General features: G+C 39.1%; 1 protein-coding gene across 3 annotated transcripts; it reads right to left on the reverse strand.

Moving 5' to 3' along the window:
- Window positions 1–279: 279 nt before the first annotated feature.
- On the reverse strand, window positions 280–15,966 carry LOC131472507 (long-chain-fatty-acid--CoA ligase 1-like). 3 transcript variants are annotated; one of them, XM_058649778.1, is made up of 21 exons: window positions 15,896–15,966; window positions 9,538–9,955; window positions 9,106–9,220; window positions 8,507–8,571; window positions 7,745–7,846; window positions 7,419–7,518; window positions 6,294–6,490; window positions 6,042–6,074; window positions 5,895–5,946; window positions 5,703–5,776; window positions 5,360–5,437; window positions 5,124–5,258; window positions 4,815–4,949; window positions 4,246–4,341; window positions 3,724–3,796; window positions 3,537–3,625; window positions 3,234–3,350; window positions 2,916–3,059; window positions 2,367–2,471; window positions 922–993; window positions 280–797 (listed from the first exon to the last, which is right to left on the reverse strand). In XM_058649778.1, exons 2-21 carry the CDS (start codon window positions 9,730–9,732, stop codon window positions 657–659), a joined length of 2,118 nt encoding a protein of 705 aa, XP_058505761.1. In that variant the 5' UTR covers window positions 9,733–9,955; window positions 15,896–15,966; the 3' UTR covers window positions 280–656. The 3 variants fall into 3 exon arrangements, with proteins under 3 accessions (XP_058505761.1, XP_058505762.1, XP_058505760.1); XM_058649779.1 differs by having other exon boundaries at window positions 15,892–15,910; XM_058649777.1 differs by lacking the exon at window positions 15,896–15,966 and adding an exon at window positions 11,881–11,989.
- Window positions 15,967–16,362: the final 396 nt, after the last annotated feature.

The following is a 16,362-nucleotide window of genomic DNA, read 5'->3' on the forward strand; positions in this document are numbered from 1 at the left end:
AATAATTCCTATTAGATTACAACTTTAATATGTCGATCATTTGTAAATCACTTGAAGTAAAAGTGTCTTAAATGACTTAAAGGTAGAGTGGGAGATCATTTTTACTGTATTGCTTAAAATCCTCTTCACACCCAGATTGCAACCAATTAATTAATGCATTGTCACAAAAATGAAAAATGTCAGTCACTTGTGGAATGGACAGGCCTGTAAAAAGAGGATGAAATGATCTTGGACATTTGAATTCAAAATGTAGTCTGATCAAACAGTTTTTCCAGGATCTCCAACCCTACCTTTAATGTCCTATAAATGTAAAATGCCCTGATAGCAGATGATAAGAATAACTGCTTTCTGACAGAATTTGCTATGTAAATACATTCAGTAAAATAGCTTCATTTATTTTATAACATAAAATCCTCAGAGGTTTTGTATTCCTTTTTGTATTTGATTTTGTTCTAAATGCTCTGAATGAAGTTCATTTAAAAACAAACATTGTTTCCTAATGTTCCTCTGTCAGAGATCCTAACAGGTGGATGATGTCTGAGAGGACCTCTCTTCATTTCATTTACTGTGTGCTTCAGCTTGTCCTCTTGTTTTCATCAAAAAAACCTAGTATTAGGTGGAGCTCCTGTCCTCATGTCCTGCTCACCCCTGTCCTTCTACATGTTGATCCCAGCATACAGCTCCTCTATCTGGGATCTGAAGTGTTGTCGCAGTTCGTTCCTCTTGGCCTTCAATGTCGGGGTGAGAAGGCCGTTCTCAATTGAGAACATCTCAGTGTGGATGTAGATGGCTTTCACCTGAACGTCACACACAGGTTGCAAGGTAGTGTTAGAGAATAATAGTCTTTAATGTCCAGATAAAAATACATCCATAGTTGAACAAATTGTGTAAAAAAGCAACAAACTTCATGTCATGTTGTACCTGCTCAAAGGACATGAGGCCTACTTCCTTTCCCAACTGCAGCATGCTCCTCAAGATGGCTGCTTTGACATCCTGTGCACACGGGGAAAAAACAAGAGATACCTCTTTCAATCAACACTCAACAATATTTATTTTATAAATATATATTTTAATTTATTCTATGCTTATATCACTCATTTCATCAAGTCATTAACAATAGAAGTGATAGAGCAGTACATGCTTGTATGTAGTCATGTTGTAACTCATATACAGTATGTACAGTACAGTACAGTAACATACAACACTACGACATGTAACATAATAAACTGTAATGTGTTTATCTTTGTCTCAATTTAAAAACTGCATTTTACTTAACAGTAGTTGTGGCAGAGTGTATTTCATGTGCATATATTTAGTTTCCAGTTGGTATTTCACTCAGCCGTTACAGAAGAGCTGAAGCTCCCCTTCATCAACAAGACCTGTCTAAATCATGTCACCATAGGTTTTTTTCACAGCAGCAGTTTTGACATTGTTAGCAGGAAAAACACAGGTGTTACTCATCACATTAATGTTATGGCAGGACAGTGAGACAGTGAGACGGTGAGACAGCACGCGGTGCACCATGAAACTGAATTGAGATTATTTTCTGAAGCATTTTTACTGTAATGGTTCAAACCCCCTTCACCGGTTAATTATAACCAATTAATTAATGCATTGTCACAGAAAGAAAAAAAAATTAATCACCTGTGGTACGGACAGGCCTATAAAAACACCATCCCACCATAATGAGCGGCCCAAATGAATTAATTGGATTGTGATGCATCAATCAAACTGCCATTTGCCCCCCCTGCCCCATGTATGTACCACTCTTCATGCACTAATTGCAAATGTGCAGAAAACAGTGCCAGAGCTTATGCTAGCTTGCTAAATCCAACGACAGACTTGCAGCAAAGCTATGTCAGAAAAGCTGCCAACAACAGGTGTTGGACGCAAACAAAAGATGGTTTTTGGGAAAGTTACTGCCAAGAAAAAGTCTGATGCAGAGCGAGCCAAGACCAGTTGTATAAAAGTGTATTATTAGTTGTTTATTTTTTTTAACAATAATATGCTTCCTTCAACATAGAGTCAACCTAGGATTTGTTTATTTGTTAGGATCCCCATTAGCTGTGCCCTAAAGCACTGCTACTCTTCCTGGGGTGTTTTATTTAATTAGTAAATATACAGTTATATAAAATAAATATGAGATGTGGGGAGTTCAGGTGGACTATGCACATATGGCTCTGGCATGCATTAGCTAAATTGTTCAATAGTAAATTTGACTAAATAACAGCAGAGAGCACTGCAGCAAAAGCTGAACCAAGGTCAACTCTTTTTTAGACATTGTTGTCCCTTGTTGGGAACCTCTGTTGTATGTGAATAGATTGGGACTGGTTTACAGTGTATGTAGAATGGAATTAATATATTACCGGTCTGCCACATAGCTCCTGGTAGCTGCCCTCCAATCCAAGGGTCTTCTTGGTCCAGTCAGAGAGGAAGTCAGGGTCAGGGATCACCACAGCTACCAGACATGACTGGACATAAACACAAAACATTCAAGCTAAATACAGAGGTTTTTCACACCAACAGATCCTGAAGTTACACCATAGGGAACAGAAATATTCACAAGAGCACAGGCTTAGCTTGGTCACTTAAATTGACCAAGATATTTCAAATATGTATACTTTAAGTAATTACAGTTCAACAAGAGTTAATTAAGAAACGCAGTGTGCCATTAACGGTGAATCTAAACATTTTGTTGTACTAGTAAGTGCTGGTAACAAGTCATAATGTGTGTGACTTGTGTGCTCATTGGGCTAGTAGCTGCTTCCTCCTGGATGCTGGATCGCTATTTTTGCAGTTTGCTATTGTGACAGAGCAACTCCGTCACCAACAGGAAACACACACACACACACATACATACATACACACACACACACACAAAGGTTTTGGTGAAACACACAATATCCTTGACCCACCTGCAGGCTGTCTCCATGTACAAAGACCTGTGCCACTGCATCACTCCTCACATAGATGGTCTCTATCTTCTCTGGAGCAATGTACTCCCCCTGTGCCAGCTTAAAGATGTGCTTCTTCCTGTCCACAATCTTCAGTGTCCCATTCTGGTAAAACATTCATGTCTATACAATTAATGCCTCTACATAAAACAAATCATTTTATGAATCTATTTAAATGTCCAGAATTCTGCTTGATTTGTAAAAGTTTGAATTTAACAAAGTGACATGGATTTAAAAAAAATATACATGCAAGAATGAAGCTGAACTACATGAACCTACAGGAAGCCATTTTCCAATGTCTCCAGTGTGAAGCCACCCCTCTGCATCAATGGTCTCTGCTGTCTTCTCTGGGTCCTTCAGGTAACCCTGGAACACGTTAGTACCCTTCACACACACCTACAAAACATCAGCAAATAGACACAGTTACAGATGTCATTTGTTATCATTTACAGAAAACACACACACACACATATATATGTATATATAGAGAGAGATTCTATATATGTATATATATGTATGTATATATGTATATATAAATAAAGACAGTGGCTCTGTGATGGTGTTTTAGTCGTTGTGTTTCACCTCTCCCTCTCCGTTTATGGCCAAATAGTTCATCTCAGGCACATCCACCAGTTTAATTGAGTTACAAGGCAGAGGAGCTCCAACGTGACCTGGTCACATGAGGTCAAGTTTAGTTCTTGTACAGTGCAGTTCCTCAATTTTGAAAGGTTACATCATATGTCATGGTTTGCAAAAAAAAGCCAAAAACCTGCACTCCAGTCCCCAGGCGTGGTCATCGTGCACCCAGAAGTACACTCTGTTTGTCCATAACCTTCATAGAACTGAAAGACAGAAGATCAAAATGATTATCACTGCTGCTAAAAAAATCAAAAAACAGACGATTATGTACGGTGAACATTATGAAGATGATAAAATATCTAGGTTACAAGATTACAGACCTGATGGCAGACTTTATACATATTAGCTATAGTGAGTGTGATGTGATCCATGACAGAACTCCAAACTAGAGCGGAACTTAATTGAGTTCTGCACGGTTGACTAGTGATTAGCATTGGTAGCGTTTAGCACTGCTGCCTCATGGCAAGAAGGTGCTGGGTTTGATTCCTGGTCTGAGACCTTTCTGTGTGGAGTTTGCATGTTCTCCCCGTCTGGGTTTCCTCTGGGCTCTCTGGTTTCTTCCCACCATCAAAACATGTATGAAGGTCAGGTAGATGTGTGAGTGTGTGTGCGCGCGTGTGTGTGTGTGTGTGCGTGCGTGCGCGCGCATTACCTGACAACCTATTGCTGCTCTGAGGAAAGTTAGAACAGTTGGAGAGATGGGAGCAGCTCCAGTGATCATGACACGAATGCGACCACCAAGGCTGGCCTGTAGAGGGCAGCACACTGCATTAATACTCAAAAAAAACAGGACTCTAAAACCATACAGAGCAGTTAAAAAAAGGCCAGATTACTTAATGACTTAATACAAATTACTAATGTAGACAGAGACAGTAGCTGAGTTCAGTCATTTTTCAGTCTGGTCCTTCATTTCATCAGGACGGGCCGAGGTAACACTGATCACCTCCGACAAGGTCGCTGCCAAACTATAAATATGTCATATCTTAATACACAAACCACATGTTTGAATTCTAAATGACTAATTCCTCGCCTCAAATGATCTTAAAACTGCATTCTCTGCTCCTATGTTCTGGCGAAATGCATTCTGGATGCAATTAAACATTCATTGTTCATAAAATTCATATGAATTGCTAAGTTCAATGTATTATCACACATTATCACCCGTTATTATCACACATTCATAGAAATGGCAGGAGTTCTAACTGAGCTGGTTCTGTTTACCTGGACCTTCCTGAAGATGAGTTGATCCCAGATACTGTCCCTCCTTACGATGCCTTTCTTTAGCTCTGCCTCTTTCCTCCTGTAGGCAAAGCCCAGCAGCCAGCGCTTCAGTAGGGTATTGGCCTGCCCATAAATCTACAAAAACAGATCTTACAGTATCAGCACCATCATCACATCGCTGTGTTCCTGCACAGAGGATGTCAGATGACCCCAGCATGTCTAAATGTTTAAAATGTTTAAAATGTTAATATGAGTAACTCTGACCCAACACTGCCTCTCATACTGTGGTTGTGCTCACAGTCCACCTACCTTATCATACATTCTGTTTAGGATTCGGGGCACCACAGGAATCACAGTGGGTTTCAGTGTGTTCAGGTCATCTGTCAGACGACGAATATCTCCCTGGAAAAAGCCAATCTTGGCACCGTGAATGAGCATCACTCCCTGTCATCAACACCGCAGAGAAACAGAGAGGGGAAGAGTTCAGAGCTTATGATTACAGAGAAATCACAGCAATATGGATTCATCTTTAAGAAAACACATACCTGTGCGACTCTCTCAAACATATGAGCCAAGGGCAGGAAGGACATATGGACATCACTGGTACTAAATGAATAGTGAGTCTAAAACACATTCAAACACAGACAGACGTGCACAGAGAGAGAAAGTCATCAGTATTGATGTGTGTATCTGCACCACTCTCTCAAACACATGGGTACAGTATGTTATCTCCTGAGGTGGTTTGTCAGTGTAATACTGGACAGAAGAGGAAAGAGTTAAACATATGGCAGGTGAGGAAAACAAGCCTGAAGAGAAGGTGAGCAGGAGAAACAGGAGAAGTGGAAGTGTTACACTCCATCTTAACTGGGGTTTCACAGCCTCGCTCACCTCTGTCATTTTGATAAATGCTGAGGTGTTGGACACAATATTCCCATGTGTCAACATGGCTCCCTTTGGATTTCCTGAAAGTGCAAACACACACTTACACCTTTAGATAAACATAATATTATATATTCCATGCATTCCATATATATACATTAAATAGCAATGATTCTGGGTGTCATTCTGTGAGTATCACACCTGTTGTTCCGCTGGTGAAGCAGATGACTGCCATGTCCTCAGATTGTGGAGGCTGGAGAGATGGTGATGTCAGTGGTCAAACAGCGTCATTTAACAAAAAGACAGACTGTCAGAGAGCAGTAAGAGGCCATTGTTTACAGTACTTACCACTGGCTGTTGATGGTTGGCCTTCCCAATGGCCTGTGTAACAAGAGACATTAGTTTAGATGAAATAAAGGGCAAAGACAAACACAGCAATAAAAAGCAAGGCAAATGAATGAATGAACAAACAAACACATATAAAGGAACAAAAATTACAAAAGCAAAAATATGTAAATTTAAAAAACTGAATCAAAACAAGAAGAGGAAGGAATGAAATAAAAAAAAAACAGGGGTTAAGGACATAAGTTGCCTGTTGACCTCCATCTCCTGCAAACTGAGGATGTGGATTCCAGCCTGTCGCCCCCTGTTGACCAGGGTTTGGAAGGTTTGGCTCAGGTCGGGACTCTGTGTATCCATCAGGACGATAGTTTTCACAGTGTGTTTCCTGTCCTCTGTACAGTCCAGCACCAGGTTGACTTTATCTACCACGTCACATATGATAGTGGAGATGGCGGCTGCAGGAACAGACAAACAAACCCATGCAGACCAATCACATCATGAGCTCTTCACAGTGTTTCCCCTAGATGTACAGCTGTCTTACAGGGTACATGGACACCAACACAAACACTTAAAGGAATCATGGTTCATGAATCATAGCTTTTTATGACAATTATCCACAAAGTGTACAGCTTTTGTCACTGTAGTGTATCTTTCTGGCCTTCTGGAAGAACAGGTATTTTCTGGACTTGGACACGGAACAGGAAAACTACTCAGGCTGCTACTCGCAGGAAAGTGAGTGTCGCCATCTTCACCACCCTGGGAGCGTTTTAAAACATGCAGATATTTTTGTCTGCTTTTCAGGTGGTTGACGCCACATATCTGTGTGTGCACATCGACACAGAACTCTGCCGTGTGCCATACAGAGAGCAGGGGAGAATTGTCAATGCATGACCATGTAGAGACAGAACGGACATGCTGTCATGTAAATAAGATAAATTACATAAGGCTATTTACTGTGTTTAATAAAAGGACAAGGCCTGTTCTATAGGAAAGGTAACCGTAAATTACTTCTGTTGTAGTAATCTGTTGTAAAACCTGCCCAATAAATCCATATAAATCTGTATTTCTATTTAAGGTAACAGATTGTTTAATTTTGCCTTTTAATGACGTTATCATCTTTACTACCTCTGCTATATTTTTGAGGGCAAAAGGAGGGAAATATTCAGCACTGCTAGTAAGTCAGTGTGTTGTCGTTTATTGTGTAAATTTTTCACTAATGAATCACAGCTACTCATTGTTGTTTGCTGCACATTCTCCCCACAAATGCACAGGGAAACTAAACAAAAAAAAAAAACATCAATTCCCTAGGAAACTAGTAGCCGAAATACATACTGTGAATTTTAATCAAAGTAAAATTAGGTAAATGTATGTGTTTAGGTTTACCTTTGTCTATAATGTAGGAGATGGCTTCTGTTCCCAGTGTGTCATATAGAGGGACTGACACCAGAGAATAGGTGTAACATGCCAACTCAGCGATGGTCCACTATAACAACACATGCACACACAAACAAATAACAATCACAGGATGACACATATACTCAAAACAAAGTATTATAAAGTGATATGTGATATGATGACAAACAGACTCAACATGCACCAAGATACATTTCAGTCATGGAATATCCTTTCAGATTATAGCTACTGGTTCAATTAAATGACTTAAATATCATTTTGTTTGTTTATCTTTAAATTTAAGTGTGTGTGTGTACCTCAGGTCTGTTCCGAGAGAAGATGCCAACATGGGGGTCTGTGGTCTTGGAGTGTCCTTTGTGAAGAAATGCTGAACCCAGATTCTCTGTTCGCTCCATTACCTAACACGCACATGCACACAGACCCACACACACAATTAATATTTCACCAAGCTCAATTAATGTTTTACTCTCAGTCAACATATGACAATAGCATACATCACCACCTTTGCTGACTTAACACTTTTCAAAGCGTGGCTATCATTTTGTTACAATAAAGCCTCTTTAATCACTAAATATGACAATGACAGAAAGAGTCCTCAGGACTCACACAACAGAAATAACACTTATTATGTAATGGATTTCATACATTAACGAGTAATTGAGAGATATGCAAGTTGCTCCTACATTAAGATGGACCACTACATTTTTCTTTAGACTCTGCCTCGTAAAAATGTGTTTATATCAAAGCATTCAGCCTGGTGTACATTTGTAGTTTTCACTTGTGTCGACTGATCCCCTAGTGAGGAAAACAAGCTGAGCAGCAGTCCTCATGACAACATAACGGCAGTGGATGTGTAAATCTGAAGCAATACCTCTTTAATCATTTTTTCCAAACAAGAGGAAATTAACCTTATCTAATATAAATCCAGCCAACAGAGTCGATTTATCAGTCACAGATTATGTGTCAACAGCTGGTTGTAGAGTAACTTGTAGCTCTACTGTTCTCCAGCTGGAGGCCATTATGATTTTACAAAGTGAGCTGCTGATGTTGAGTCTTACCTCTCCATACGACATCCATTCATACGGCTGTTTTGGTTTCCTGGAACCCAGACAAGGACCATTATCTGGAGGATAAAAGGAAACACAGAGGGAAATAATATATATGTGTTTTAAACACAACATCTTATCATATAATACACACTTTTTACCTCCCTTCCAAGTGTTTGACAAAAATACATGTATGGCAAATTATATAATAACAATAATAACTTTAATTATATAGCAGCTTTTAAAAACAAAGTGCTTTCACAGACCACATTAAAGAAAGCCAAACAAGACAGCGGACAAAGAAACAGACATATATGGCAGCAGTTGAAGTACAATCTTTATCATATAGGTATGATGCTGCTATGTATGCAGCGATGACTGATGACTTAGAAGCCCACTGGTCAGGTTTGTACAATTAGCAGAAAATAGTAATGCATAGTTATCAGCTTTCAGCAGAAAAGAATCAGCTTTCATCAAGTAAATGTTACGTGATATAGTATTGGCAAACAGTCAGATGAAGGGTTATCAAGGTAAGCATATTGGAAGGTGATCAAGCAAATACAAATAAACAATTGACTGCACTGACAAAGAACATGTTATTTGTGACTCACTGGAGACTCTGGCCCCTCGGAGAAAGGACTCGTACACTGTCCTGCCGTCCTCGAATACATGTGTCAAGTGACCGTTTCCATTCTGAAGAAGTGATCTGTGTACAAACTCTCCACCCTTAACAAATGCAGGTCATGAAAGCATTAATCTCACAGATATTCCAACATCACATTATGTCTGTTTGCTGGGATATAACTAAGACCTAAATTCTACAAATGTTGTCTTATTTGCAGCTAATACTTGATTTTAATTCCAGAGATTTGTAAGACACAGTTTGATTCATTACTGCTGACAAATAGAGATCTGTTACCAGAGTTAGTTACTAACTAGTCATTTGAAGTACATAAAGTATCAACATTACCACCCTGTAAAAATACTGTTTCCACATATTTTACATACATTTTAATCACCTGACAAATTAACCTTTAACTCACCGGAAGCTCAACTGACTGCATGTGAAGGTCAAAGACTGAAGGGAGGGCCTTGGGTCGTGTTGCCAGGCAATAGGCTGTGGCTGCAGCAGCTGCCCCAATGCTAACAACAACAGGTATAGATACACTCCTCATGTACTGACTAACATCCTCCAGATCTGGCAACCTCAGTCCGTGAAAGAACTCCTGACTCAGCATTGTGCTAATCCAGAGGCAGAAACCCAGTGTGTATTTTCAAAGAATAGGGTCCGCCTGTTTGCTTGGGTGGAGTGGTGACTTTGTGAGTGTGTTAGGTGAAGACGGGGCTGCAGGGTGTGTTTTATACAAATGAGTAGAGCCCTGAGGTGAGGTGGAGCTACAGTGGATGCCCTCAGGTGAAGGAGTGTATGGAGGAAAGCAAGCCAGACGAGGGTCTGAGGGTCTGGAGTGAGGAAGAGAAGACAAGTCAACAAACGGCTCTAACAGTGCTCTACAAGGATACATGCCTCTAGCATAAGCCAACATGCTGATGTTTACAGGTGATATTTACCAGCTTTAGAGCTGCAACTAACGGTTATTTTCATAATCGATAAATCTGTCGATTATTTTCTCGATTGATCGTTATTATTGATTAATTATATTGTTATATATGAATAAACATAAACGTTATTACAATTACCATAAATCCTTGTAACCAGTTTTACAGTAAACCACACCAATCAGCCACAAAACTGGTTTTAATGTTGTATCAGATCCAGTCAACTCAAGCCACAGCTATACACATACATATTGTGTATATACATATATATATATACACACATATATATATATAAACTGTATATGAAGGATAAAATCGCATTACTAATGGTCCAGAATGAGCACAGAGACACAGAGCTTCACTGATGAGCCACAACATGAATAACAGTTACTGGTATTCATGTTGTGGTTGATCTATGTAACAAGATACATAGACAATGAGCGGAGATATTTTACCCTTAGCTGGAAATGGCTTTATTATTACACTGCATTTCCTGTTATGATGGTAAATGGTCTGTATGAAGCCTATTTCTTTTTCAAAAAAATATCATACTGACCTGGATTTTAAAATTTTTAGCATCAGCCAAAAGATAAATCCAAAAAAAAACCTAAATGTTTAAACTTCCAACATATGGCAGAGTGATGATGAATACAAAGACCTCAGGCACTTTGTCTCACTGCTCTGTCACAGTAATAACAGAGGGACTTTGTCCACCTGTGGCTCATATTGCAGTACAATTATGTCACACACATATATATATCATATATTTAAACATACGCTCTCTTGACAAGTTCAGCAGGTTTGTGTGAAAGGTTCCCAACATGGTGTGTGAGTGAGTTTTCAAATGGAAGGGAACAAGGAGACTGATGAGACTGAGAGTTTAGAAACAGGGACCTCAGGTCAATAACTCGGGACGAGATAACTGAGAGACAACGCTGATGAAACAAAAACAAAAGAAAACATCTTATGACTGGGGGGAGGGGGCACTCAGGTAGGTTTGGTGGGGTTGATTAGATTGCATGATTACACGGCGTCTGCTGTGTAATGTTAATTTGGTGATCAGTGATCGAATGGAGGAAGACTGTGGCTCTAAACTGGCAGTTCATTGTTTAAAGAGTGGATAAGGCTTCTTGTGCTTTGAAGCTGGTTATCCCAAAATCCCAATTTGAAGAGATCAAGCCTTTTTGCCATGAGAGAACCAGACACTCTGTTTACATATCACTAGCTTTGTTTAAATCATATCTTAAGACTTTTTTTTTAATCAAATCATTTAGTAATATTTGATTTGCACACGTTTAGATTTGATTTGATTTTGTTGATCTCATACTTGGGAAATTCACTTCAATTGTCACTTTCATTTGGTCTTACTGTATGTATATTAATTGGTCTTAATTCATTTTTGGTGTAGCTAATATACTTTCATTAGGTTTTGTTTTATTACTGCTTGTTAAGCGCTTTGTAGTTACCTCACTTGGTTTCGATTGTTCAGCACTTTGTAACATTATTAAGAAATGTGCTATATGAATAGAATGTTTCTGGGGTAATTTTGAGGTTAACATTTTGTCACGTGTGTATTTATTTGATTCTATGTAACCACTTCCAACCATCTAACAATTACCTAATTCCACAGTCACAGAGATACTTACAACAGACAACCTGACAAGCAATGGTACCAACCTCTGAGCTCAAAAAGATAAACAAGCAATAAAAGCATCTGAAACTTGCAAACTACACAGAGGGATGAGAGGGAAACTACTGCCTATTCCACTTCTTATAAGCAAAAATCTGATGTGTCTACATATGTCCTGCTGAATGTCTTCACCACTCACCTGTGACAGAGGACAGTGGCTCTCCTTTAGCAGCTTATCATCCAATAAGACTGTGTTTACTGCAGACACTCTGTCTTAAGGGGGATGCACTGATATACTACTGGCAACACAACACTCCCACTGACTCTGTTACAAGGTGATCTCAGCTAATCTACCAATCAAAGGTCACACTGGATCTTGGGAGGATTCTGATTGGTGTGTTGTGGCAGGACAGGCAGTCTGACTGCCTTAAAGTCCTGGTGTAAACAATCAATGAACATCCATAGACTAGATCAATGAGAAGGGAGAAGTTAAGAAGAGTTATGAGACTTTTGATACAACTACAACCAGTGTATGTTAACACACCCTGTTTGAATAATCACACATTAGTATTGTTAGAGAAAACGTCTCTAACAAGAACCAAACCACTCAGCACGTTAAAGCAGGTTGTGTCTCTGCCCCCTCACCTTTCACCCACTGACCTGTGACCCTCCTGACCCTTGTATGTGGTCAGCTGAGGTGATTAGGCAGAGTGAGATAGAAGCTGATCAGTGGGTAAACTGCAAAGATCACAGGACACTGTCCTGTGGAGTCACTGGACTGTGCCATGTCCTGTTTTATCTTGTGTTGAAACTGTGTCTGAAACGAATTGATTATTAATTGATTACTACATTAATGTTCAACTGTATTGATAATGAAAATAATTGGGTTTAATAAGAAAAACAAGTGCTCTGATTTTTTACCTTCTTAAATGTGAATATTTTCTGGTGCCTTTGCTTCGGTTTGTGGACAAAACAAGTCATTTGAGAACATCATCATTCCATGGTTTGGGAAAATCTGATCAACATCTTCAATGAAAATGAATGCTGGATGTTTCTGTGGCCATTTGTAATGGGATTCCACTTCACCATGCTGTATGCTAATACACAAGGACACATCTTCATGTCTGTGAGAACAAAATTATGTTTTCCACGTGTCTCACTGTACAGATGACGTGTCTTTGTATCAGAGATATACTGTAGAAACAAAGGGGCAGGGGCTGCGTTAATTATAGCTCTACAACCGCTGCTGTAACTTGAAATAAGAGTTTAACTATTAGGAAAAAAAACGTGTGTTTTAAGCTTTGCAGTCTGAACTGAGGTGAGGAGTACATGCAAGTCTGGGAGTTTAGAGACAGCAGTTACAACCTTAAGCTTTAATATTCTGCTGGTGGCTACAAATGAATCACTGCACTGACTGGTGTAAAAATATTTGACGCTCACTGAGAAACTGCAGCAGGTCAGAGAAAGTCAGCTGCTGAGGAGACGGTCTTTGTGCAGTGACACTGACATGATGTTCTACTGAAGAAGAAGTGAAACTAGAGATGGAGATGAGTTAAATCATCTTAATCATCTTTGGGAAACATTTAATTGAATGCATTTAATGTAGGGATGCACGATATATCGGCATTAATATTGGTATCGGCCGATGTTCGTCATTTTTTAACATATCGGCATCGGTGCAATGAGTAAAACTGCGCCGATTTTAACAACCGATGTTTATACCCGTCTAATTGCTGTTTGTGTATGTGTGTCGGGAAGGGGACAGCGTCAGTGACGCAAGCGCAGCACAAGGTGTGTGTGTGTGTGTTTGTGTGTGTGTGGAGGAGAGAGAATGTCAGCGGTGTGGGCGATTTTTCAGGGTGTCAATAGAAGATACGCGAAAAGCATTATGCAACACTTGCAAAGTCGAGGTAATGCGAGGAGGGTTCCGCGTCAAGTCCTTCAATACCACAAATTTGATCATGTCATTTGAAAAACCGCCACCCAGAAGTACACAAACAACGGCAGGAAGCTAACGCTAGTAACATTAGGCAGCAGACAAAAAGAAAGCAGCGCAGCTGGGACTCGACCAAAGGAAGACAGTGGCCAGGGCAATAACGATCAAGGTAATGGAAATGATTGCTCTTGACGACCAGCCGAGGGTTCCGACGGTTGATAGCGCATATTGAACCCCGCAACAACCTGCCAAGTCGGCGCTACTTTTCCGATGTTTTGCAATTGAATAAATATCTGGTTGCCATGAATACTGGCAAGTTTGATAAAGTATTTTAACATGTTTTTTTTAATTATGGCAGCTCTTAGTAGAGCTTGTCAGGTATTGTTTCTCATATCTGTTGTGTAGTTTTATTGTGAAGGGAAGTGGCGCGGTTGTTGTTGCCGGGAGGAAGGGTTGTTGACTTTATTTACGTACCCAGTATAGACGCCCTTATCTCGGTTACAGTAACTTTGGCAGGGTATTATTTTTATTTATGTTCATGTTTGTAATTTATGATCCAAACTTTCTCACAGGAGTTTAGTGAGTTGAGGGAGTTAAACTGTACTTTAATTTAGTTACACACTTGCTACAAGTGGTAAATGTTTCTAAAAACCTTTACTTGTAGTTGGTTACTTGTGTCTTATGTGACCTTGTTATTTGGAGGTAAAACATGTTTTGAAAATAAAGAAAGACATTCAAAAAATCAGCTTGCATGATTTTCATTCTGTACAAACTTTTATCATCTCAGAAACTTTTTTTTAAAAACATATATCGATATCGGTAAATATCGGTTATCGGCCATAGCAGCAATATTAATATCGGATATCGGTATCGGTGGAAATAGTCATATCGGTGCATCCCTAATTTAATGCCCCTCTCAACCCACACGACCTAAGAATATGGTTTAGACCTGTGCTTAGTGCATTCTAATTGTGACAAGATCACTCAGTAGATAAATGACTACAGTAGTAACTATGACTGATGATTAAATGGATCAATAATTAACTGTTAACCACCGAGAAGTGTAAACATGTTCAACACTGCTTCAGTAAATATCTAAATAATGCTTCTGTATAATGTGAACTTCATATTATGCCCCTTGCATCACATACTTCACTTTATACCGTTTGACCTGCTCCAAATGTCATATAAAGTCAAGTAAGCATTTAGCATTGTAGTTATTCCAGGAGCACTGAACAGATGTATTAGGGTTAGAGCTGCTTGATGTGGTCTAAAGAAACTGTATTTTGACAGATATTGTGATTGCAATATGTTTCATAACTGGTGTGACTTATTGTTTTTGCAGATTTAAGGTCATTTCCATGACAAATCACATCAAAATGATAAAGATCTGAAGTCTGTCAACAAACAAAACCTATTTTCTCATTTGAAGAGCAACTGCTGAATCCCTCAAGTACAGCAGACTTTCATCATTAAAACTATCTTTAATTGCAGTGTTACTTGGTCTTATTATGATTTTTTTTGTTTTAAAAATGAATTGTGCAACCCTTATTAGGATTACCTAAGATAAAAAGGAGAGAGGGGATGATTTCAAACACAGAGGGATGGTTTAATGGGTGTTCATTCATTCATAGACAAGTAACCTTTCACCTAAAAAACCTGCAGTGTGCTCCAGAAACATTAAAGACTCTTTAACCAATGCCACAAGTGTGTGTTAACCTGCCTGAAGACTGCTGACTGCAGAGAGTTCATGTTTTATCTTCAACACACACACACACACACTCACACATACAGGCAAAATGATAATATCACAGAAATGATCTTGCCTCTTATTGACAGAAGTGACTGCACCCACAGATCTTCAGTAAAACCGTTACAACACCATCAATGACAAACTCCTCGAGGACAAAACACAGTCAAGGAGACTTGAACGAGCCGGGGGCCATTTTCCAATCACCATCACCATCAACATGACCCCGGGTAACACTTTACCACCTCACAACAGTGAACCGTGTTCAGTACGCTGTGGGACCAAATGCATCATGAACACGCCATTTTACTTTTGTTTGTACGTTTTTGTTTAGCTTTTAAAAAGTAAGCACGATAACAACATTAAGATATTTGCTGTCCCGCGTGCGCCTGTTTTTGAATTAAGAAGACAAGGATAAACTGCCAGACTAGACCACCATAACTCCGCTGTATCATGCCAGCGTTTATACCTGGACATTTTTGTTTAAATATCTTTAAAACACACGTTATTAACTTGTAACTCACCCACCTGTTACACGCTGTTCTCGTCCCCGGCTTTTTGTTGCTGACCACGCGCAGCGTTTGAAAGGAATTACAACTTCCGGATAAGAAGTTTCAAAATAAAAGCAATATTTACACACCTTTGGAACACACAACTCGACAGTCGTTTCAAGATAATAGCGTTAAAGTTTTGTTTCGAGAGAATCCATGGTAAAGTAGAACAAAACTTAAAACCTTTAACAGATTTTGTTATGATGCTGTAACGATTTTTCTTAATGTTTACACAGTTTTGAAGAATTGAACAATTTTAACTGTGACATTTAGGAGTGTATGATTGTGTTTAAGTTTTCATACAGTGATAAATCATGGCTCCTTCATTTGAGGTTTTCATGAACTACATATTTTCAATAACTTATACATATTTATATTTATATCTTCTGCTCAAAAAACATCTGTTTATATAAATGTATTTGTTTGTTTGTTTGTATTAGACAG

This window comes from Solea solea, chromosome 14, assembly GCF_958295425.1.
Source record: "Solea solea chromosome 14, fSolSol10.1, whole genome shotgun sequence".
NCBI lineage: Eukaryota > Metazoa > Chordata > Actinopteri > Pleuronectiformes > Soleidae > Solea > Solea solea.

Excerpts from the sequence above, each read along its gene's own strand:
- LOC131472507 (XM_058649778.1), bottom strand. The coding sequence starts at position 9,732 with ATGCTGAGTCAGGAGTTCTTTCACGGACTGAGGTTGCCAGATCTGGAG. Across the intron at positions 6,075-6,293 it reads TCAGTTTGCAGGAGATGGAG|GCCATTGGGAAGGCCAACCA; the intron begins GTCAACAGGCAA and ends CTTGTTACACAG. Across the intron at positions 5,947-6,041 it reads CCAACCATCAACAGCCAGTG|CCTCCACAATCTGAGGACAT; the intron begins GTAAGTACTGTA and ends CCATCTCTCCAG.